This window comes from Triticum aestivum, chromosome 2D, assembly GCF_018294505.1.
Source record: "Triticum aestivum cultivar Chinese Spring chromosome 2D, IWGSC CS RefSeq v2.1, whole genome shotgun sequence".
Classification (NCBI taxonomy): Eukaryota; Viridiplantae; Streptophyta; class Magnoliopsida; order Poales; family Poaceae; genus Triticum; species Triticum aestivum.
In genome coordinates this window covers 347,596,939-347,621,334 of record NC_057799.1, presented here as the reverse complement: position 1 = coordinate 347,621,334, position 24,396 = coordinate 347,596,939, and the positions used below count along the sequence as shown (strand labels likewise).

Sequence of the window (24,396 nt, the reverse complement as noted above, 5' to 3'; positions counted from 1 at the left end):
ACCCCGCCGCCATGAGGTGCTGCGAGGAGCGAGGAAGAGTAGTGCATGGTAGGTCGTCGTCGTTCGGGTCCCAAGAAGGCTGCCCCTCTTTCCCTCCCCGTTGAAGCCAAGCTTGGTGGGCTGAATATCATTGGCCGATTAGCCGCATGACGGCGATGTGGAGGCGGACAACTTCACTTCCCGGGCTCCGGAGACGAAGCTGGAGAGCGTCGAGGCGGAACCGGAGAAGGCGAAGGCAATAGCCGGAGTTTCAGTTCTCGGGGCTCGTAGCCGGACACGGGGAACGAGCGACGACGATCTTAGATTAGGTTTAGAGTAGAGTTTAGTCCGGTTTATGTGAAATATATAATGAATTTCGTCCGGTTTATACGAAAAATATTCAAAATGTAATGAATTTTGCCCAATTTACATAATCCGTCATGTTTACATGAATTTCATCTGTTTAGTTTAAATAATAATTAAAATATATGCAGACAGTGTTGGATGACCAGCCCTTATATATGTGTCTACTAAAACAGATGCTGAGCAAATTTGCAGGTTAGCTTTGAAGATGACCTTATGCTCGCACTCGATGTGCTCAGGCCGGTTAACAGCGTCTTGGACCATACGGTAGTCGGTACCGACTCGGTAGCCAGGTCGTCTTGTCCACCAACCGTTTACTGAGCACAGCAATTACAGTGAAGTATCCGCACAGCACACGTGGCAAAGCCGGGGCGGCAACGGGCCTACACAGAAACCTGCTAGTTAATTAAAACCTCCCACCCGTTTCTCCCAACCCAGCGGCTCGGCGCACGCATCCCACGCCTTCCCCCAGAAATGGCGAAGCCGCCGCCGGCGGAGGAGGAGGCTGCGGCGCTACGAAGACGGCTGCGGAGACTCGTGGCCACCATCACCGCCGGTGGTGCCGGCGCTGAGGCGTTCGACGAGGCGGCCGCGGCTCTCGCAGCGCTCAGGGAGGCGCAAGTCGGCGGGAGCCGAAAGGGTGCCCCCGGAGAGGAGACTCGATCCGCGAACGAGGCGGAGTCCGTGCCGGCGCAGTTCTTGTGCCCGATCTCGTCCAAGATCATGAGGGATCCCGTCGTCGTCGAGTCTGGGCAGGTGAGGACCGTCGCGCTTCTTTTGCTAATTCCGGGGTGTTCCTTGTTATTTTGGATTCACCATTGTGTTCGTTCATATGCGGTTTTCTTGATGTTCTTTTGACTCCTGGCAGCAAATGTCGGTGCTCAGGATTTCCTATCGTTATGGTTTAAAACTTTCAGTTATTGAACATAAATGTGATCACTTAATTACTGTTCTTGAATCTTCATTCCTGGTGCGAATCGCCGGAATGTATCACCATAATCGAAACACTTGAACACGTTGTTCAGCTTCAATATAATTTTTTTATCAGCGGCATCCATGCTTTGGATTGGATCAACAGCAGAATGCTTGCAGTATGTGAATTGGTCATCTGCGGATGTCACAATTGTATATTCAGGTTTCTGAAGATTAGGATCTTATATAATACTGCGTAGTGGCAGCTCTGCTTATATTTTGATTATTTTGTACGATTAATTAACGGTACATATTCTGAGTACTTTTTGTTGCATCCCGGCATAATTAACAGTACAGATTTGGATTATTATAGTTTGATGAATGGTGGGATGTGTGAATGGAAGAACTGCAAATTTCGCATCTATTTGTTTCATTGCAATCACAATTACATAAAATATTCAAAAGCTGTAGAGTAAGATCTTATTTCATTCAACTCATGTAATTGGTGATTTCTTACATGTGAAACATGTGGATTTGAATCATTGTTGGAAGTGAATTTTGTTCCCATGTACTCCCTCCGTTTCTAAATGTAAGACCTTTATACGGATGTATATAGACATATTTTAGAGTGTAGAATCACTCATTTTAGAGTGTAGACATATTTTAGAGTGTAGATTCACTCATTTTGCTCCGTATGTAGTCCATAGTGGAATCTCTAAAAGGTCTTATATTTAGGAATGGAGGGAGTAATATTTATTCCATAGGTATCACCCAAATTGCAATGCATTTTTTCCCCAAAAGTTCAGTGAACAATAATATTTTATCCCTAGAAACTTCAGGCTTTGACCATGTGAAGCATGTGACTTAAGATGCCTTTTCACATTGACGCCACATGGGTGTTGGATATGTGACATATTATACTATGTCTGTACTATAGCTGTTCCCCAATGCTAGATTTAGTGTGAATTCTTCAACTCAGTCATCTTTGGACCAGCCAAAGTAAATGCAATTCACATTGTTGGCATGTTTTGAATTTTATGAGCATCGAGGGAAGTATTCATGTTTCATATGGGGACAATTTTGACTGGAAGTCTCAAGGAAAATAAATAGCCGACATATATGTTACATTATCTAGATTAAAAAATCTCTAGTACATTCATCAGTCTTTGTGAGACCTTATGTGTTTAGTTAAAGAAATATGACCCATTGATCTTCCTCCAATGCAGACCTACGATCGTCGTTACATCGCGGAGTGGTTTAGTGCAGGGAACCAGATGTGCCCGCAGACCCAGCAAGTGCTCTTAAACACAACTCTGGTTCCTAACCTCCTCATTCGGAGCCTGATAGCAGAGTGGTGCACGGAGAATGGGTTTGCCCTTTCACCACTTGAGAACCAGGAGGAAGATCATACTTGCAACAGTGAGCAGAGAACATTTGATGAAATATTCAACAAGATAACTTCATCATCAAACAGTACTGAACGGAAGCAAGCAATTAAGGGTCTTCGGCTCCTTACCAAGCGCAGCAGTGAATTTAGAGCTGTTTTAGAAGAGAGGCCAGATTCCATATCACAAATGACCTTTGCACGGTTTTCTAACCCAGGATTACAAAATGATCCACAAGTAGTGGAGGACATGGTGACTATAATTCTCAACTTTTCACTACATGATAGCAATAAGAAAATAATTGGAGATGACCCAGAAGCAATCCCGTTTCTCATATGGGCACTAAAATCAGGAGACATGGGGAGCCGCAGCAATTCGGCAGCTGCCATCTTCACTCTGTCCGCTCTTGACTCCAACAAGGAGAAGATTGGTGAGTTAGGGGCAATTGAACCTTTGATTGATCTTCTTGAACATGGCAGCATCATAGCAAAGAAAGATGCGGCATCAGCTATTTTCAATCTTTGTATGCTCCATGAGAACAGATCAATAGCTACAAGGGGTGGGATCGTCGATGTGGCAATCAGAGCCATCGGAGATCAGTCTCTTGTGGAGGAATTCTTGGCTATACTTGCTTTATTGTCAAGCAACTATGACATGGTAGAGCTCATGATAGAGTTTGGTGGTGCCACTTGTATGCTCCAAGCAATGAGGGAGAGTGAGTGCAAGCGCAGCAAAGAGAACGCGGCGGTAGTCCTCTTCTCAATCTGTATGTACAATAGGGCAAAGCTGAAAGAGATCGAGACAGACGAGAATACAAATGGCTCACTGGCTTCTCTTGCACAGAATGGGACTCCAAGAGCAAGGAGGAAGGCTGCCGCCATCCTGGAGATGATGAAGAAAACAAAAAACATGCACATGCACAACAGGCATAGTTCTTGTTAGGATCGGCAACAGAGATGTAGTTGGAGGGAACAAGGAGGATGTTCAGTTGGTGTACATATTGAGATACATACAGAGCCATCTTCCTTTTCAGTATATAGGCATTGTATAGATGCAAAGCTAGTGCTAAAGGATTTTCTCACTGGAACAGACAGCTCTTGTTCATTTGAAAAATACAGCGTCGTGAATTTTCCCCGGAATGTCGAAGGTAAGGCTTTCCCCATAGTAGTATTTGCGGAATGGGGAGAACTAATATTTTTGTTTCCTTGGTTCTTTTCTTTCATACTAAGAATCTCTCTGGCTGTAACACCCCTTGCCAGCCTGCATTAGTCAGTTTTTTTATACAATTGAGAATATCACTTTAAATCTCCTTCCAAGAAAAACATTTAAACCTATTATAATAGAAAACTACCATTGGCTGCTAGATAGTACTATCAAATAATCAGAACATGTTGGGGGGCATTGTAGACTACCTTAAATCTTGTGATATCGTGTAATCAGCGATTTCAGATTGCGAGAGAAGCAGTTATGACTTACGTACAACAGCAGCAAATCCTTTTTCTCTGGTGTGCCAATGTCACTTGCAGAAATCTTGCTGTTTGGACTTTTTGGTTGCGGTCTGGTAGTGTGAATGGTAACCTGCAACGAAGAAAACGATTTAATGAATAATTTATGCTTGTGAGATATGTTTCCTGGTATGTACTCCCTCCATTCACAAATATAAGATGTTCTAACTTTTTCTGAATCGGACACATATAGACATTATTTTTAGTGTGTTTGTTCACTCATTCTCCTGTATGTAGTCCATATTGAGATAATCAAAACATCTTATATTTGTGAACACAGGGAGTAGTTTACAGCACTTTGGTTTAACAGAAAGATGCCACTTGTTGTTTTTCCTTTTCAGAACTCCATTTTTGTATAGATTGATTGTTACACATGATGTTTGTAGGCTTGTAGCTCCAGTTTGAGACAATTGAAAACGCAAATCCGTATGATTATTTCTCTATTTCCGAACTCCATTTTTGTATAGATTGATTGTTACACATGGTGTTTGTAGCTCCAGTTTGAGACCAATGAAATCCGTATGATTGGCGAAATTCTTAAGATTGCAGTTGCTGCTCTCCGTTGGTATTTTGTTGATTAAACAAACATATTACATAGGGTCTCCCGAATACACTCCGGAGCAGAAATGAAAACAAGAAGACCATTGAGTTCATACACGGTTTACCTAAAACCTGTGTTGCTGCATTAAAGTTGCCGACAAATGTGCTTGTAGATGACATCACGGTCGTGTTTGGTATCGTGCACTGTTTTTCGGCCCCTTGCATATGTGACTCAACTGGGTCTGATTGAGCTAATGCAGGCTCAAAACCATATTATGCACATCATTTGACAGCCTGCATTGCATCAGTAGCCGGCCATATTATGCTTTCTGTTTGGTGGCCTGCATTTGTGTTTTAGGGGTGAGCAGATGCAAACCGCAGTTGTTTGGTTGTGTGTACGTAGTTGTTCTGCTCGGTGGTCTTACCATTCAAATGCAGCACACTTCACAACAGACATCACATATGAACAACACAACACAATTAACACTATTCCTACTGTCACGCTCAACATGTGATCCTATCCGAGAGGAATTCGAAGGTCCCACCAAGGATAGAGCCGCATATTGAAACGTTTTTGCAAGGTGGATATCATTACATTCTATCATTACATAATAGTTTTTTAGTTTTTTTTTGAGAGAGAATCATTACATAAAAGTTGGGGATATATACAAGGCAGACAAATGCCACAAGAATACATCAAAAACATCATACATAAGAACAACATCTGGCTACGGATGAAACACAAACAAAAACTCAAACGACATCCACCCTGCTAGCCCAGGCTGCCGACCAGGAACCTATTCCAAGATCGATGAAGAAGAAGAAGAACTCCAAAATAAGTAAGCATCGCTCTCACGTCATGATCATCGCATTACCTGCACATGCAATTGTTGTTGTAGTAATCTGTGAGCCACGAGGACTCAGCAATCCCATTACCATGGGTATCAAGACTAGCAAAGCTTAATGGGTAAGGATTGGATAAGTGGTGAGGCTGCAGCAAGCGACTAAGCATTGTATGGTGGCTAACTTACTAGTACAAGAGTAAGATGAGAAACTACGCAAACGATCGCAAACTAGTAATGATCAAGAAGTGATCCTGAACTACTTACGTTCAAACATAACCCCACCGTATTCTCTTCTCGACCTTACTCGAAAAGGGACCGTCACGGTTACGCACACGGTTGGTGTATTTTAATTCGGATCTGGTGTCAAGTTCTCTACAACCGGATAATAAGAATTCTCATCTGCCACATAACCGCGGGCACGACTCTCGAAAGTTTAAACCCTGCAGGGGTGTCCCAACTTAGCCCATGACAAGCTCACGATCCGCGGAGACAACCCTCCATCGCGGGACATCTGATCAGACTCGGAATCCCGATGCACAAGACATTTCGACAATGGTAAAACAAAACCAGCAAGACTGCCTGATGTGCCGACAAATCCCGATAGGAGCCGCACGTATCTCTTTCTCAGGGCACACCGGATGAGCGAAGCGCGTACAGGAACCAAATACCCCAAGTTGCCTAGCGGCGGTCCCGCACGGTGCTCTAGTTTGGACCAACACTCAGAGGAGCACTGGCCCGGGGGGTTGATTAAGTCCTCGGGGTCCGGAAAGTCCCTATGCAAGTTTTAGTTGTTATTAGGCAAATGATAAAACCAATGTTGAGCCTTGCTGGAAGAGTTTTATTCAAAGCGAACTGTCAAGAGGGGCCCATAAACCCTCATCGTGTTAGGGACGCAAAATCAAGGAACATATGACGGAAACTAAGGCGGCAAGAGTGGAACAAAACACCGGGCAAAAGGCCGGGCCTTCCACCCTTTACCAAGTATATATGTGCATTAATTAAATAAGAGATATTGTGATATCCCATGATATCCATGTCCCAAACATGGAACAACCTGCAACTAGCAATGCTATAAGAGGGGCTGAGCAAAGCGGTAACATGGCCAAACAACGGTTTGCTAGAAAGGGTGAAAAGGTTAGAGGCTATCATGGCAATTTGGGAGGCTTGATAAACAAGTGGTAGGTAGCGCGACATAGCGATAGCATCGAGACAACTAGCATAGCAAAGATAGTAGTGAGATCCAAGGTGACGGTCATCTTGCGTGAAATCCCGCTAGGAAGAAGACCGAATCCATGAAGTAGACGAACGGGCGTAGTCGAACGAATCCTCACAATCGCAACATACGGAACTATTGAGAAGAAGCACAACCGGAAAGAAGCAAACAACATGGTAAACCAACAAGCATAAACATGGCATGATGCACAACCAAGTATGATGCATGTCCGGTTTAATGAGTCATGACATGGCAAAGTGCAACAAACAATACTACAAATTAAGTGGAGCTCAATATGCAGCGAAACACCACATGCGATTATTTAGTTCGCTCTCTTTTATGTACCCAAGAATATTAAATGTTGTTAAACATGGCAAGAGGTGAAGCATAAGTAAACTACACATTTATGCAAGTTTAAATGAGGTCGGAAATAACAAACAACAATTTCGGAAAATCCTCATATGCATATTTTGAATTTGGTACTGTTCTGCCCTAAACCATATTTTAGAGTTGTTAAACAGAAAAAGTAAGTGCACCATGTTAATCTATGCCTTTTTCTACCCCATTTACATATCAAGTTTATTAAATTTAGAGCTACGGTTATTTAGTTACGAAATAAATCATTTTAACATGACATTTAGCAAATTAAATGCAAATAGCATTTTAAACATTTTTATCATGGATGAAAGTTGGATATTGTGAAACTATATGAAATTCTAAGCATTTTATATATATGAAGTTTCTACATATGATGCATAGTTCATGAGTTATTATATGCATGAAGCTTAGGGGGTTTTCTGAAAAGCTAGCGTCCTCTGGATAATAGGAAAAATCGTCCACGTAGAAAAACATGGCACGGGGCTGAATCTGCAACAGGTCAACAGGCTGGCTGGGCTGCAGGTTGCTCACCACGGGCTCGGCCCAGTCGGTGGAGGGGGTGGAGACAAGCCGGAGGGGACGGCGCGTTGGGCCTTGGCGGCTTGGTTGGAGGCGGTCGAGGCCTGGTCCACGCGAGCACAGTCAACAGAGCTGGCTGGCGACCAGATCGATGCGGATGAGCGAGAAGAGCGCTCCGGCTCGTTGTAGCGGAGGAAAACCGACAGGTTCAGGGGGCGACGCCTTGTAGGTGCGAGGGAGCGAGACGAGGCTGGACGGGTGGATCAAGGGAATCAGAAGCTAATTGGTGGGTGGAGGAATGGAAGGATCCCGAGGTGGGAGATGCTGGCGGCGGCGGGATGGGACAAGTGTCCTAATTTTTAGGGTTTGCTCAGATTTGGACTAGCTTCGTTTATATAGTGATGGGAGATGAATTAGGCTAGACATGGAACCTCCGATCAAAATCGTGCGGTCGAGAAAAATAGGCTATGGGCGTTCAAACAAATAACCGAAGATATTTTAGGGATGTTTGGGGATGATCCGGACCCATCGGTAACGACTGCCCGGTTCGGGTTCGGGGAAGTTTCGAACAGGTTGCAACTGGGTATGTAGGCAGGCAAAAAGGTTGGTTAGGCGGTCACACAAGAGGGAAACGAAACCCGAGTGGTCTCAGAACGGTCAACAAAGGCAGGGGGACGTGGCAGCTACGAACGGATGCAAGCTTTATGAAAACATGCAGATGCAATTTGCATGATGACATGATGAAATGCAACAAGCAAAATAAAAACACAGCGACAACGAACAATAACTGGAAGGCGTCTGGAGCGTCGGTCTCGGGTCGTCACAACACTCCCCCACTTACAAGAGATCTCGTCCCGAGATCTAAGGATGGCATCGGAGAGAAACGGATTGCTTCTTTGACAAACGAGTGAAACCACGAACCTTGAGAGGTCGCAAAGCTTGAAGAAATGACACGACGGAGCTGAACAAAATTGAGAGCACTCCGTAGTAAACGGAAACAAGGAACACTATGAGAACCTTGTAGGTTGAAAGACATAAGAAAAGGCTTACAATGGACAAGAAGTACATGCAAGCACTCTGGTTGAAACGAGATGTACAAGGAACGATAAAGGAACAATTACGACAACAATCCGGTTAGAAAATGGAAGGAATAGAATATGAACTTGGCAAAATGAAAACACTTGGATGAGACTCCGGTTAAAAGTGGAATGATATACACAACACTCCGGTTAAATGGATAAGCAATAAAAGAACATGATCTTGACAAAACAAGATGATGGGTCGAAGGGAGCAACATCGCAATGCCTCCGGAAGAAATGAAAGAATGGAATGAAAGGAACGGAGAAGAAAAGAACATGTTCTACCTCAAATGAATTTGAGAAAGCATCCTTAAAAAGAAGGATTGAACGGGGTTGTTGAAGAATCAACAATCAAATGGTATACTCCTCGTGGGCCTATGAAAACATTTCAAAACTAGAGGGGAAATTCTGCCACTAACTAAAACAATTGCTTGCTTGAGACCAATGAAGAGATGAAAATTTTTCTTTCACCAAGAGGATAGGATAAAACTTGGATCATAGATAAGCGCCACAATTAGCACAATCCTTAGGGAAGGCTTTAGGTGAAATATGACACAAGATAACTCCAACGAAGAGATTGATTGATAGACAGGATCTCCTGAACGAGGAGAAAACAATGGTCTTAAAATATCTCATTCCTAACAACTTTTGAATCACGAAGAGAAATTGTCAAGAATGACATAACACCACCACAAAGCATAAGATAGAAAGAAGTGCACTTCGGATGCAAGGTGAAGAATGCTTGAACTCCTCAAAACAAAACATGTGTTGAGCACCATGTTTATTTTAGAGTATAGCTTGGCGGATCTTAACTTCAAGAGAAATCTTGAAGAACAATTGAAGAATGAAAGGAACCCTTGACGAACCACCATGTTGAGCCTTCATGAGAACTCCGGTAATGAAAGGATGATGAGAAGGAAGTGATGGATGAAAAGAACATGATTAAAGCCTTGTAGTGATTTAGATGGAGGTTCCGACGAGATGGCCGAGGAAATTTTGCACTCCGGAAAAGAAAAGATGAAAAACACTTCGAACCGAGAATGTGATAGGATGGACAAACTTCGAAAAGAAGAGATTAAACACTTGGATGAAACAAGAAGAAGAATTACATTATGCGTATCCTTCATCAGTTTAAATTAATGACAAGCAATGGATTTGCATACTACGTATTCCTCTTGAAAGGATTAGGAGAGATATAGAGCAAACTTTGGAAAATCTTCAACTAACCACTGATAGGATTTGGAAAGAATGAATTAATTTATACGAGAACAAAGGAAGAGGAATCTCAAATGAACCACCATAGAATTGAAAACAAACGAAGCAAAGGGAACAAATCACCGGGAAGAATTAGAAAACGAACGAAGATACTTGAGTGAATTTAGATACAGAAGAACGAAGAGATGACAAGCCGACTAGAGAATACTTGAACAATGCACCGGTAAGAATGGGGAAACGAGAGCAGAAAAATGACGAATTCTTCTAGAATGATGGCCTTCGGGGAATCGAAACATAAAAAACAACTCCTGAAATACTTCGGATGGGTGTGGAAAGAATTTCTCATGGTCGGAACACTTGAGAGGATAACCTGAAGCTTGAACCAAGAATCTTGAAGAGAGCGGAGCAGTATTTAAGAGAAAATATTCTTCGGCCTTCAACGCTGACAATGACGATGAGAAACACCACCATGAGGAATTGGCGAGGCACTCCAGAACAATGAAGAATAGAGAGGTCGAACCAACAAAGAAAAGAATTTGAAAGATCTTGGAGAAAGACATATGACTGATGATAATTCATTCTTACGTCAAACTTTGAAAGAATTTGAGAATAACTCCGGAAAATTAGGAGAGTCGGGTAAGATCCTGGGAAAAGACCTGTGGGTTAGGGCCCACTCAAAAGAAAACACCGTTGAACGATTTTTAAAGAGAGATTGCACTGGTTGAATTAAATGGCTTGAATGAGGTAACAACCTCAAAATAGCTTGAATGGATGCAACGTGGAAACACGAATCTTTAGAGATATATTCAGCACTCCGGAACAATTGAATAGCAAGCGGGGAATGATTATAAGGTGCACCGGCATGGGAAAGCATTTGGAACAAGGAAAGGGATATGATCAACACCTAAAGCTTGAATTGAATCCACGGGAGAAGAAAATAGAACAAAGAATGATGCACTGATAGCTCCTGAGCATCTTCACGAGGAATCACCGGGTAAGAGCATTGAAGGAAAAGAATGAAGAGACTTCTCACAAATAAAAGGATACATGATTAAGAAATCTGAATCCTTGAAGAAAAAGGGTGGGATGGTGGGAAAAATAAAGGCAACTTGGGACGAACAAAATGGCCACCATTGAGAAAACTGAGAATTGATCTTGCGAATGTTGGAATGATCGGATCCACTTGAAGAGAAGCATGCCGACTAGAAAAGAATTGACATGACAATCTTGATGATCAAGGATTAGCACTCCGATAGAAAAGTATGGAATCAACACTTGACATTGAAGCAACTCAAATACCACAACTGAAGAACAAAACAAAGGGTTTGGCTCACAGAATAAGCCGGAAACAGATACACAACCCCTCATGCATTTGTTGGAAGGATAAACCTAGGTAACTACTTGAATTCCCACCTAAAGACTCCCGAAACTTTCTGGTTATGCAATCTGGTGTTGGGGATACAGGGAGGCACAAATATCTCACACAACTAACAAATCCTACACTCCAAATGTATCCATCCATCAACACATAACCAAGAAAACCTCGGAAATTGTGTACCTTAGACCTTCGAAAACATCCGATATACTAGATGTGGCAATACATCTGATCGCTCTCCCCAGTACTGGGTGTCTTCAAACTACTCTCGCCAAAAAGAGTATAGAAGTGTTTTCGATGTCGGCGACCTCTGGTATTCCAGAACTGAAACGATAAGCACTATGACGAAAACACCTTGGAGCTCAACTCCCCGGGACACTGCCACAACCCCTAAATGTCAAGAGGCACCAAGACAGAATCCCTGTCACAATGATATCGCAACGATCCAACAATACCCGCGCGATCCTAAAAAAATTGAGTGAAAAAGGATAGAAGAGTGGGAAAACACCTACATCATGATTCCTCACCAGAGCGACGAAGGGGCTAAGGAGTAAAAATAATTCCTACTCTCCGATATAACTAGACTCAAAAATAGTTTTCTTCTAGACTCAACAACGGCAGCGGTTCGATTAATCAAGGGGGCTCCTAAGGTCGGTAAGGCTCTGATACCAACTTGTCACGCCCAATATATGATCCTATCCGAGAGGAACTCAAAGGTCCCACCAAGGATAGAGCCGCATATCGAAACGCTTTTGCAAGGTGGATATCATTACATCCTACCATTACATAATAGTTGGGGATACATATAAGGCAGACAAATGCCACAAGAATACATCAAAAACATCATACATAAGAACAACATCTGGCTACGGATGAAACACAAACAAAAGCTCAAACGACATCCGCCCTGCTAGCCTAGGCTGCCGACCAGGAACCTGTTCCAAGATCAACGAAGAAGAAGAAGAAGAAGAACTCCAAAACAAGTAAACATCACTCTCACGTCATTATCATCGCATTACCTGCACCTGCAACTATTGTTGTAGTAATCTGTGAGCCACGAGAACTCAGCAATCCCATTACCATGGGTATCAAGACTAGCAAAGCTTAATGCATAAGGATTGGATAAGTGGTGAGGCTGCAGCAAGCGACTAAGCATTGTATGGTGGCTAACTTACGAGCACAAGAGTAAGATGAGAAACTACGCAAACGATCGCAAACTAGTAATGATCAAGAAGTGATTCTGAACTACTTACGTTCAAACATAACCCCACCGTGTTCTCTTCTCAACCTTACTCTAAAAGAGACCGTCACGGTTATGCCCGCGGTTGGTGTATTTTAATTCGGATCTCGTGTCAAGTTCTCTATAACCGGATACTAAAAATTCTCATCTGCCACATAACTGCAGGCACGGCTCTCTAAAGTTTAAACCCTGCAGGGGTGTCCCAACTTAGCCCATGACAAGCTCATGATACGCGGAGACAACCCTGAAGGAAATATGCCCTAGAGGCAATAATAAAGTTATTATTTATTTCCTTATATCATGATAAATGTTTATTATTCATGCTAGAATTGTATTAACCGGAAACATGATACATGTGTGAATACATAGACAAACAGAGTGTCACTAGTATGCCTCTACTTGACTAGCTCGTTGATCAAAGATGGTTATGTTTCCTAGCCATAGACATGAGTTGTCATTTGATTAACGGGATCACATCATTAGGAGAATGATGTGATTGACTTGACCCATTCTGTTAGCTTAGCACTTGATCGTTTAGTATGTTGCTATTGCTTTCTTCATGACTTATACATGTTCCTATGACTATGAGATTATGCAACTCCCGTTTACCAGAGGAACACTTTGTGTGCTACCAAACGTCACAACGTAACTGGGTGATTATAAAGGTGATCTACAGGTGTCTCCGAAGGTACTTGTTGGGTTGGCGTATTTCGAGATTAGGATTTGTCACTCCGATTGTCGGAGAGGTATCTCTGGGCCCTCTCGGTAATGCACATCACTTAAGCCTTGCAAGCATTGCAACTAATGAGTTTGTTGCGAGATAATGTATTACGGAACGAGTAAAGAGACTTGCCGGTAACGAGATTGAACTAGGTATTAAGATACCGACGATCGAATCTCGGGCAAGTAACATACCGATGACAAAGGGAACAACGTATGTTGTTATGCGGTTTGACCGATAAAGATCTTCGTAGAATATGTGGGAGCCAATATGGGCATCCAGGTCCCGCTATTGGTTATTGACCGGAGACGTGTCTCGGTCATGTCTACATAGTTCTCGAACCCGTAGGGTCCGCACGCTTAACGTTACGATGACAGTTTTATTATGAGTTTATGAGTTTTGATGTACCGAAGGAGTTAGGAGTCCTGGATGAGATCGGGGACATGACGAGGAGTCTCGAAATGGTCGAGACGTAAAGATCGATATATTGGACGACTATATTCGGACATCGGAAAGGTTTCGAGTGATTCGGGTATTTTTCGGAGTACCGGAGAGTTACGGGAATTCGTATTGGGCCTTAATGGGCCATACGGGAAAGGAGAGAAAGGCCCCAAAGGGTGGCCGCACCCCTCCCCATGGACTAGTCCGAATTGGACTAGGGAGGAGGGGGCGCCCCCTTCCTTCCTTCTCCTTCTCCCTTCCCTTCTCCTACTCCAACAAGGAAAGGAGGAGTCCTACTCTCGGTGGGAGTAGGACTCCCCCTTGGCGCGCCCTCCTCCTAGGCCGGCCGCTTCCCCCCTTGCTCCTTTATATACGGGGGCAGGGGGCACCCCATAGACACAACAATTGATCTATTGATCTCTTAGCCGTGTGCGGTGCCCCCCTCCACCATATTACACCTCGATAATATCGTAGCGGTGCTTAGGCGAAGCCCTGCGTCGGTAGAACATCATCATCGTCACCACGCCGTCGTGCTGACGAAACTCTCCCTCAACACTCAGTTGGATCGGAGTTCGAGGGACGTCATCGAGCTGAACGTGTGCTGAACTCGGAGGTGCCGCGCGTTCGGTACTTGATCAGTCGGATCGTGAAGACGTACAACTACATCAACTGCGTTGTGTTAACGCTTCCGCTTTCGGTCTACGAGGGTACGTGGACAACACTCTCCCCTCTCGTTGCTATGCATCACCATGATCTTGCGTGTGCGTAGGAAATTTTTGAAATTACTAGACCACTAGTTTCAAGAAAAAGGGCAAAGGGAAGAAGAAGGGGAACTTCAAGAAAAACAGCAAGCAAGTTGTTGTTCGGGAGAAAAAACCCAAGTCTGGACCTAAGCCTGAGACTGAGTGCTTCTACTGCAAGCAGACTGGTCACTGGAAGCGGAACTGCCCCAAGTATTTGGCGGATAAGAAGGATGGCAAGGTGAACAAAGGTATATGTGATATACATGTTATTGATGTGTACCTTACTAATGCTCGCAGTAGCACCTGGGTATTTGATACTGGTTCTGTTGCTAATATTTGCAACTCGAAACAGGGGCTACGGATTAAGCGAAGATTGGCTAAGGACGAGGTGACGATGCACGTGGGAAATGGTTCCAAAGTCGATGTGATCGCGGTCGGCGCGCTACCTCTACATCTACCTTCGGGATTAGTTTTAGACCTAAATAATTGTTATTTGGTGCCAGCGTTAAGCATGAACATTATATCTGGATCTTGTTTGATGCGAGACGGTTATTCATTTAAATCAGAGAATAATGGTTGTTCTATTTATATGAGTAATATCTTTTATGGTCATGCACCCTTGAAGAGTGGTCTATTTTTGTTGAATCTCGATAGTAGTGATACACATATTCATAATATTGAAGCCAAAAGAAGCAGAGTTGATAATGATAGTGCAACTTATTTGTGGCACTGCCGTTTAGGTCATATCAGTGTAAAGCGCATGAAGAAACTCCATACTGATGGACTTTTGGAACCACTTGATTATGAATCACTTGGTACTTGCGAACCGTGCCTCATGGGCAAGATGACTAAAACACCGTTCTCCGGAACTATGGAGAGAGCAACAGATTTGTTGGAAATCATACATACATATGTATGTGGTCCGATGAATATTGAGGCTCGTCGCGGATATCGTTATTTTCTCACCTTCACAGATGATTTGAGCAGATATGGGTATATCTACTTAATGAAACATAAGTCTGAAATATTTGAAAAGTTCAAAGAATTTCAGAGTCAAGTTGAAAATCATCGTAACAAGAAAATAAAATTTCTACGATCTGATCGTGGAGGAGAATATTTGAGTTATGACTTTGGTCTTCATTTGAAACAATGCGGAATAGTTTCGCAACTCACGCCACCCGGAACACCACAGCGTAATGGTGTGTCCGAACGTCGTAATCGTACTTTACTAGATATGGTGCGATCTATGATGTCTCTTACTGATTTACCGCTATCGTTTTGGGGTTATGCTTTAGAGACGGCTGCATTCACGTCAAATAGGGCACCATCAAAATCCGTTGAGACGACGCCTTATGAACTGTGGTTTGGCAAGAAACCAAAGTTGTCGTTTCTTAAAGTTTGGGGCTGCGATGCTTATGTGAAAAAACTTCAACCTGATAAGCTCGAATCCAAATCGGAGAAATGTGTCTTCATAGGATACCCAAAGGAAACTGTTGGGTACACCTTCTATCACAGATCCGAAGAAAAAACTTTTGTTGCTAAATTCGGAATTTTTCTGGAGAAGGAGTTTCTCTCGAAAGAAGTGAGTGGAAGGAAAGTAGAACTTGATGAGGTAACTGTACCTGCTCCCAACGCCGTCGTGCTGACGAAACTCTCCCTTAACACTCGGCTGGATCGGAGTTCGAGGGACGTCATCGAGCTGAACGTGTGCTGAACTCGGAGGTGACGTGCGTTCGGTACTTGATCGGTCGGATCATGAAGACGTACGACTACATCAACCGCGTTGTGTTAACGCTTCCGCTTTCGGTCTACGAGGGTACGTGGACAACACTCTCCCCTCTCGTTGCTATGCATCACCATGATCTTGCGTGTGCGTAGGAAATTTTTGAAATTACTACGTTCCCCAACAAACCCTCCATCACGGGACATCTGATCAGACTCGGAATCCCGATGCACAAGACATTTCGACAATGGTAAAACAAAACCAGCAAGACCGCCCGATGTGCCGACAAATCCCGATAGGAGCCGCACGTATCTCGTTCTCAGGGCACACCGGATGAGCAAAGCATACAGGAACCAAATACCCCAAGTTGCCTAGCGGCGGTCCCACACGGTGCTCTAGTTTGGACCAACACTCAGAGGAGCACTGGCCCCGGGGGTTGATTAAGTCCTCGGGGTCTGGAAAGTCCCTATGCAAGTTTTATTTGTTATTAGGCAAATGATAAAACCAATGTTGGGCCTTGCTGGAAGAGTTTTATTCAAAGCGAACTGTCAAGAGGGGCCCATAAACCCTCATCGTGTTAGGGACGCAAAATCAAGGAACATAACACCGGTATGACGGAAACTAAGGCGGCAAGAGTGGAACAAAACACCAGGCAAAAGGCCGGGCCTTCCACCCTTTACCAAGTATATATGTGCATTAATTAAATAAGAGATATTGTGATATCACATGATATCCATGATATCCATGTCCCAAACATGGAACAACCTGCAACTGCACCTGCAACTAGAAACGCTATAAGAGGGGCTCAGCAAATCGGTAACATTGCAAACAACGGTTTGCTAGAAAGGGTGAAAAGGTTAGAGGCTATCATGGCAATTTGGGAGGCTTGATAAACAAGTGGTAGGTAGCGCGACATAGCGATAGCATCGAGACAACTAGCATAGCAAAGATAGTAGTGAGATCCAAGGTGACGATCATCTTGCCTGAAGTCCCGCTAGGAAGAAGACCGAATCCATGAAGTAGACGAACGGGCGTAGTCGAACGAATCCTCACAATCGCAACGTAACCGGAACTATTGAGAAGAAGCACAACCGGAAAGAAGCAAACAACATGGTAAACCAACAAGCATAAACATGGCATGATGCACAACCAAGTATGATGCATGTCCGGTTTAATGAGTCATGGCATGGAAAAGTGCAACAAATAATACTACAAATTAAGTGGAGCTCAATATGCAACGAGCATATTGACGAAACACCACATGTGTTTATTTAGTTTGCTCTCTTTTATGTACCCAACAATATTAAATGTTGTTAAACATGGCAAGAGATGAAGCATAAGTAAACTACACATTTATGCAAGTTTAAATGAGGCCGGAAATAACAAACAACAATTCCGGAAAAAGCCTCATATGCATATTTTCAATTTGGTACTGTTCTGCCCTAAACCATATTTTAGAGTTGTTAAACAGGAAAAGTAAGTGCACCATGTTAACCTATGCATTTTTCTACCCCATTTATATATCAAGTTTATTAAATTTAGAGCTACGGTTATTTAGTTACGAAATAAATCATTTTAACATGACATTTAGCAAATTAAATGCAAACAGCATTTTAAACATTTTTAACATGGATGAAAGTTGGATATTGTGAAACTACATGAAATTCTAAGCATTTTATATATATGAAGTTTCTACATATGGTGCATAGTTCATGAGTTATTATATGCATGAAGCTTAGGGGGTTTTCTGAAAAGCTAGCGTCCTCTGGATAATAGGAAAAATCGTCCAGGCAGAAAAACATGGCACTGGGCCGAATCTGCAACAGTTCAACGGGCTGGCGGGGCTGCTGGTTGCTCACCACGGGCTCGGCCCAGTCGGTGGAGGAGGTGGAGACAAGCCGGCGGGGACGGCGCGCTGGGCCTTGGCGGCTTGGCTGGAGGCGGTCAAGGCCTGGTCCACGCAAGCGCAGTCAACGGAGCTGGCTGGCGACCAGATCGGCGGATGAGCGAGAAGAGCGCTCCGGCTCGTTGTAGCGGAGGAAAACCGACAGGTTCAGGGGGCGACGCCTTGTAGGTGCGAGGGAGCGAGACGAGGCTGGATGGGTGGATCGAGGGAACCGGAAGCTGGTTGGTGGGTGGAGGAATGGAAGGATCCCGAGGTGGGAGATGCGGGCGGCGGCGGGATGGGACAAGTGTCCTAATTTTTAGGATTTGCTCAGATTTGGACTAGCTTCATTTATATAGTGATGGGAGATGAATTAGGCTAGACATGGAACCTCTGATCAAAATCGGCGGTCGAGAAGAATAGGCTATGGGCGTTCAAACAAATAACCGAAGAAATTTTAGGGATGTTTGGGGATGATCCGGACCCATCGGTAATGACAGCCCGGTTCGGGTTCGGGGAAGTTTCGAACAGGTTGCAACTGGGTATGTAGGCAGGCAAAGAGGTTGGTTAGGCGGTCACACAAGAAGGAAACGAAACCCGAGTGGTCTCGGAACAATCAACGAAGGCAGGGGACGTGGCAGCTATGAACGGATGCAAGCTTTATGAAAACATGCAGATGCAATGCGCATGATGACATGATGAAATGCAACAAGCAAAATAAAAAACACAGCGACAACAAACAATAACTGGAAGGTGTCTGGAGTGTCGGTCTTGGGTCGTCGCACCTACACTATTAACACTCAATTTAACAATGCATACGATAGGTTAAATACTACCACGTTGGTTTAAAGATGGGATGCCCCTGCACAACCCCAAGGTGTTGATGCCTGGGCAAAATATACACTTTGGCGGCAAATTCATGACAAGTTCAGAATAATCCATCGAAACTGACATCAAGTTTAACAACTAAGTAGACATGAGGAAGAGCATGACAGATGTCGCCCTGGCAACAGTGCTTTTGGCACCTGACCCTGCATATGGTGGAGGTGGAGGCGCTATGGATCAACACCTTGAAGCTTAGGCCGGACAGCCTCAAGGCAAGCAGGCCACTGGGGGCGATCTTGTGCTTCGGACAGAAGTAGTCCCAGCACCATCTGCTCGTGGAAGATTTGGACCTGGACCCAGAACTCGCAGCATTTGTTAGTAGACAACCTGACGACGCGAGGAGGCTTCGGGATGAGCCACTCTTCATCACCATTAGGAAGGCCTCTGGGATGACAAGCATGGAATGTCGTCTATGTCCTTGATGGGCACGCAGAACCTGAGTGGATCTCTTGCCTCCTCGTGGCCAATCCTAGGCCTGTAGAAAATGCCCAACGACTTGCTCATCTCGGCCATCCTGCCCGGCACGTCCACCCTCTTCAGTCACTTGTTCACCGGGATGATGTCCTCGACCGCCTCGGTGCCAACGACGACATGCGCCCCTCAACCGGCTTTGTCCCACTCTGTCTTCATGACCTTGTCAGTTTAGAGGACAAGAGAAAGTAAACAATGCATCATACAAGTGGCACTGATCATGGCAGTTGGCGTTGTTATGATCAGTGCACCATTGCACAGAGCATACAACTGCCATTATCACTAGCAGTTTGCATTGTTATGATCAGTGCACCATTGCACAGAGCATACAACTGCAAGAACTACAAATCTGATCATACCAATAGCACACTAACTAGCATTGCAAGAACTACCAATCTAATCATAGCAAGAACAAACTAACTAGCAATGCAAACCCTACCAATCTGATCATACCAGTAACACACTAGCAATGAAAGAACTACCAGGAACAACCTAGTAAGCACGCTCTAAGCTGGCACATAGCATGCCTCTGAATCGATTTGAATCCAATCTAGTGCAATCCAAAATAATCCAATCAGAACGAGGCAAAAAAGGGGAACAAGTAGTGATTGTCGCCGGGGGGAACACGGACCGCAAACCAAACCTTAGCTGGAACAAGGGGCCGACCCGATGCGGATGAACCGGCCATTACAGGGCCACTAAGGGCCCTCGCCACTTCAGCGGTGCTCCTCATGACGCGCGTGGTGGAGGAAGAGGGTGCTATCATTGATGCTCCCCTTGGCTCGGCGCGGAGCCAGGGAGAAAACCTTTGAATGGGGGTAGAAAACCTAATGGGCATGACCAATGGGCTTCCCGTGGCCACCGCCATCGCAGTCGGCGTCCTACCATCCACCGCCGCTGCAGATGAGCTTCCTTTCATAGTCGCACCGACCAACACGAACACCGATGGTCGGTAAATGGCAACAAACCATGACCTGGTGGAGATGGCGAAGGGGCCCGAATAGTCGCCATGATGGCATTGCTTTGTCGGGCCAGGCCGACCACCCACCAGTCTTGGATGAGGTTGATGCCGGCGAGGATGAGAGTGAGACAGCGTGGATGAGGGTCGACCATCGGAGAGTGCGAAGGGATCAGACGATGGGAAAAAGTGAGCGAGTGTGATGTGAATGGGAAGCGTCGATGATAGGAAAGAGGGGAGGAGTTATGAGACGTCACGTCATCTCCCGCGCTTCCCAACGCATGTAGGCAAGAGCCATGTGTGGCTCGCAAAAAATGGCTGAATCGGTCGTTCCCCTCAGCTTGGCCCGAGAATGCTTTAAGTTTCATGTGGGCCGAGAAACGCATGCGACCCAACCTACCAAACCCCTGTTTTTGCATTGCCCGGGCCTGGTTGGGCCTCCTGGAGGCTACCAAACACACACTAATAGATGATTGGTCTCGGGTAGGATAGTTCGAGTATTGCACCAGTGATAGGCAAACGAAAGCGAAGATCAATGTTTTGAAGTGCTTTTCCCAAGCAAAATAGACAACACGGTGAAGGGGCATCGCCTCAACCAGTTCAGGAGCCAGGGCACTACGTAGAGACTCGGTACATGCAACAACATAATGAGTACATTACCTGGCAATGCCGGAGACAAAATAAAGCTTCACCTCCTTCCACACATGTGTTGCAAATGGGAAAAAGTGGAGAGCATGTTCAATACCTTCAGTGCACCCACAACAGATGCACAAATCCGATGCTGACACATGCCAATGATGTAGTACTGCAGTTGCAACCCGGAAGAAAGGCAAACATGAGGCAAATGCCATACAACCACCTTCATTTTGTTAGGACCTTTGATTAATCGTTGGGGATATCTCTTATCAGGGACTTATCGATCGACCCATGATAAGGGGTAAATCGGCAAGTTTATCGGCATATCTGCCGATTTATCGCCATATCGGTTGATTTATCTGCCGATTCATCTTATCGGTCAGAGCACGGTAAGCGATAAATCGGCCGATTTATCGGAATATCTGAAGATATCTTGGACAGTGCCTTTGATAGATGATAGAGGCCAAGGTGTCCCGATGTTTTGATGAGATAACTATCGTTTTCGGTGGAAGTCGACTTTGACGAACCGACTACAAACCTGCGGAGACGTCGCGCCTTAGCAATCGCTAAACCAACTCCGAGAGGTTATTGACCGCGCCAGAGCACGATCAACCTGACCACGAGGGTCTATTTCCTGCAAGCAAGCGAAGAACAAGTAAGAAACTAGATTGCAATCTAGATTTTATGAATATAAGAGGAAAGCTTTATTAATCAAGTGGGGCTATGTGATATCTTGGTCCTGTCGTTGAACACAAACGAAGGACGCGAGTTGCAGCTATGGCGAACTTTAATCTAAACAAAACCCCTAGTCTAAAACGATGCCCAAGGGCTGTATTTATAAGGAGACAGAGGGGAACTTCGTCCACCCTTGGCAAGCTGGGACTAAATTCTGTCCTAAGTTGTTTTCCCAATTAACACAGACTCTAAAACCAACCTATTAAGTGTATTTTGAAATTACATGGGCCTGTTGGGGAACGTAGCATGCAATTTCAAAAAAAATCCTACGCTCACGCAAGATCTATCAAGGAGATGCATAGCAACGAGAGGGGGAGAGTGAGTCCACGTACCCTTGATGATGTTTGCTAAGACTACGTCGGTGTTTCCCCCAAGAGGAGAGGATGATGTAGCACAACAACGGTAGGTATTTCCCTCAGTAATGAAACCAAGGTATCAAACCAGTAGGAGAACCAAGCAACAAAACGTAAACAGCCCCTGCACACAAATAACAGCCACTCACAACCCGACGTGTTAAAGGGGTTGTCAATCCCTTTTGGGTATCGGCGCCAAAAGGCACGTGACGAGAGAAAATTGTGATAGACTGAAATAATAGAACGCAAATAAAATAAAGTGCAGCAAGATATTTTTGTATTTTTGGGTTTAATATATCTGAATAAAAAGAGCAAATAAAATAGATCGCAAAGCAAATATATGAAAAAGAAGACCCGGGGGCCGTAGGTTTCACTAGTGGCTTCTCTCGAGAAAAATAGCAAACGGTGGGTAAACAAATTACTGTTGGGCAATTGATAGAACTTCACATAATTATGACGATCCAGGCAATGATCATTACATAGGCATCACGTCCAAGATTAGTAGACCGACTCCTGCCTGCATCTACTACTATTACTCCACACATCGACCGCTATCCAGCATGCATCTAGGGTATTAAGTTCATGGAAAAACGGAGTAATGCAATAAGAACGATGATATGATGTAGACAAGATCTGTTTATCTATATGGCGGTAGATATAGATCTCGTCTTTTTATCCTTAGTAGCAACGATACATACGTGTTGGTTCCCCTTCTGTCACTGGGATCAAGCACCGTAAGATAGAACCCACTACCGGGCACCTCTTCCCATTGCAAGATAAATAGATCAAGTTGGCCAAACAAAACCCAAATATCGGAGAAGAAATACGAGGCTATAAGAGATCATGCATATAAGAGATCAAAGAAACTCAAATAACTTTCATGGATATAAAAAGATATGACTGATTATAAACTCAAAGTTCATCAGGTCCCAACAAACACACCGCAAAAGAGTTACATCATATGGATCTCCAAGAGACCATTGTATTGAGAATCAGCGAGAGAGAGAAAAAGCCATCTAGCTACTAACTACGGACCCAAAGGTCTCCAAAGAACTACTCACGCATCATCGGAGAGGCGCCAATGGAGGTGGTGAACCCCATCCGAGATGGTGTCTAGATTGGATCTGGTGGTTCTGGACTCTGCGGCGGCTGGATGAATATTTCGTCGACTCCCCTCGGGTTTCTGGAATATTTGGGTATTTATAGAGCAAAGAGGCGGCCCGGGGGCACCCGAGGTGGGCACAACCCACCAGGGCGCGCCTGGGCCTCCTGATGCGCCCTGGTGGGTTGTGCCCCCCTTGGGGCACCCCCCAGGTGCAACCAGGGCCCATTGCCTTTCTTCTGGCCCATAAAAAATCATCGTGGAGTTTCGTGGCATTTGGACTTCGTTTGATATTGATTTCCTGCGATGTAAAAAACATGGAAAAAAACAGCAGCTGGCACTTGGCACTATGTCAATAGGTTAGTACCAAAAAATGATATAAAATGATTATAAAACATCCAAGATTGATAATAAAACAACATGGAACAATCAAAAATTATAGATACGTTGGAGACGTATCAACCCTCGTAGACCGAAAGCGGAAGCGTTTGACAACCGATCAAGCACCGAACGTACGGCACCTCTGAGTTCTGCACACGTTCATCTCGATGACGTCCCTCGAACTCTTGATCCAGCAAAGTGTCAAGGGAGAGTTTCATTAGCACGACGGCGTGGTGATGGTGATGGTGAAGTGATCCGCGCAGGGCTTTTCCTAAGCACTACGACAATATGACAGGAGGCGTAAACTGTGGAGGGGGGCGCCGCACACGGCTAACAGATGTTTTTGTGTGTCCTCTAGGTGCCCCCTTCCCCACGTATATATAGGTTGGAGGGGGGAAGAGGCAGCCACGGGCACCCAAGTAGGCCGAATCCTACTTGGGGTGCCACCCCAATTCGCTCCCCCCCTTCCTTGTTTTGGCACTAGGAGAGGGAAGGAGGAGGTGCCCCCCCTTTCCTTTCTCCCTTGAGAAGGGGAAGGGAAGAGGGGCTAGCCCTCCTCCCTTGCCTTCCCTAGGGTTGGACGGCCTAGTGGAGGGGCGCACCAGCCCCCTGTGGGCTGGTATGTCCCTCCCTAGGCCCATTAAGCCCATATAACTTGCCAGGGGTTGCCCGGAACCCCTTCCGGTGACCCGATACGTACCCGGTACCCCCGGAACACTTATGGTGTCCAAGTATTATCGTCCTATGTATGAATATTTACCTCTCGACCATTTCGGGACTCCTCGTCGTGTCCCTGATCTCATTCGGGACTCCG

At 44.8% G+C, this 24,396-nt stretch overlaps 1 protein-coding gene across 2 annotated transcripts; it reads left to right on the top strand.

Annotated features, from left to right (window-relative positions):
• Positions 1 to 727: 727 nt before the first annotated feature.
• LOC123053088 (U-box domain-containing protein 9) lies at positions 728 to 3,770 on the top strand. 2 transcript variants are annotated; one of them, XM_044476482.1, is made up of 3 exons: positions 728 to 1,098; positions 1,211 to 1,312; positions 2,481 to 3,770. In XM_044476482.1, the coding sequence occupies exons 1-3, from the start codon at positions 817 to 819 to the stop codon at positions 3,579 to 3,581; spliced, it is 1,485 nt and encodes a 494-aa protein (XP_044332417.1). In that variant the 5' UTR covers positions 728 to 816; the 3' UTR covers positions 3,582 to 3,770. The 2 variants fall into 2 exon arrangements, with proteins under 2 accessions (XP_044332417.1, XP_044332416.1); XM_044476481.1 differs by lacking the exon at positions 1,211 to 1,312 and having other exon boundaries at positions 730 to 1,098.
• The last annotated feature ends 20,626 nt before the right edge of the window (positions 3,771 to 24,396 follow it).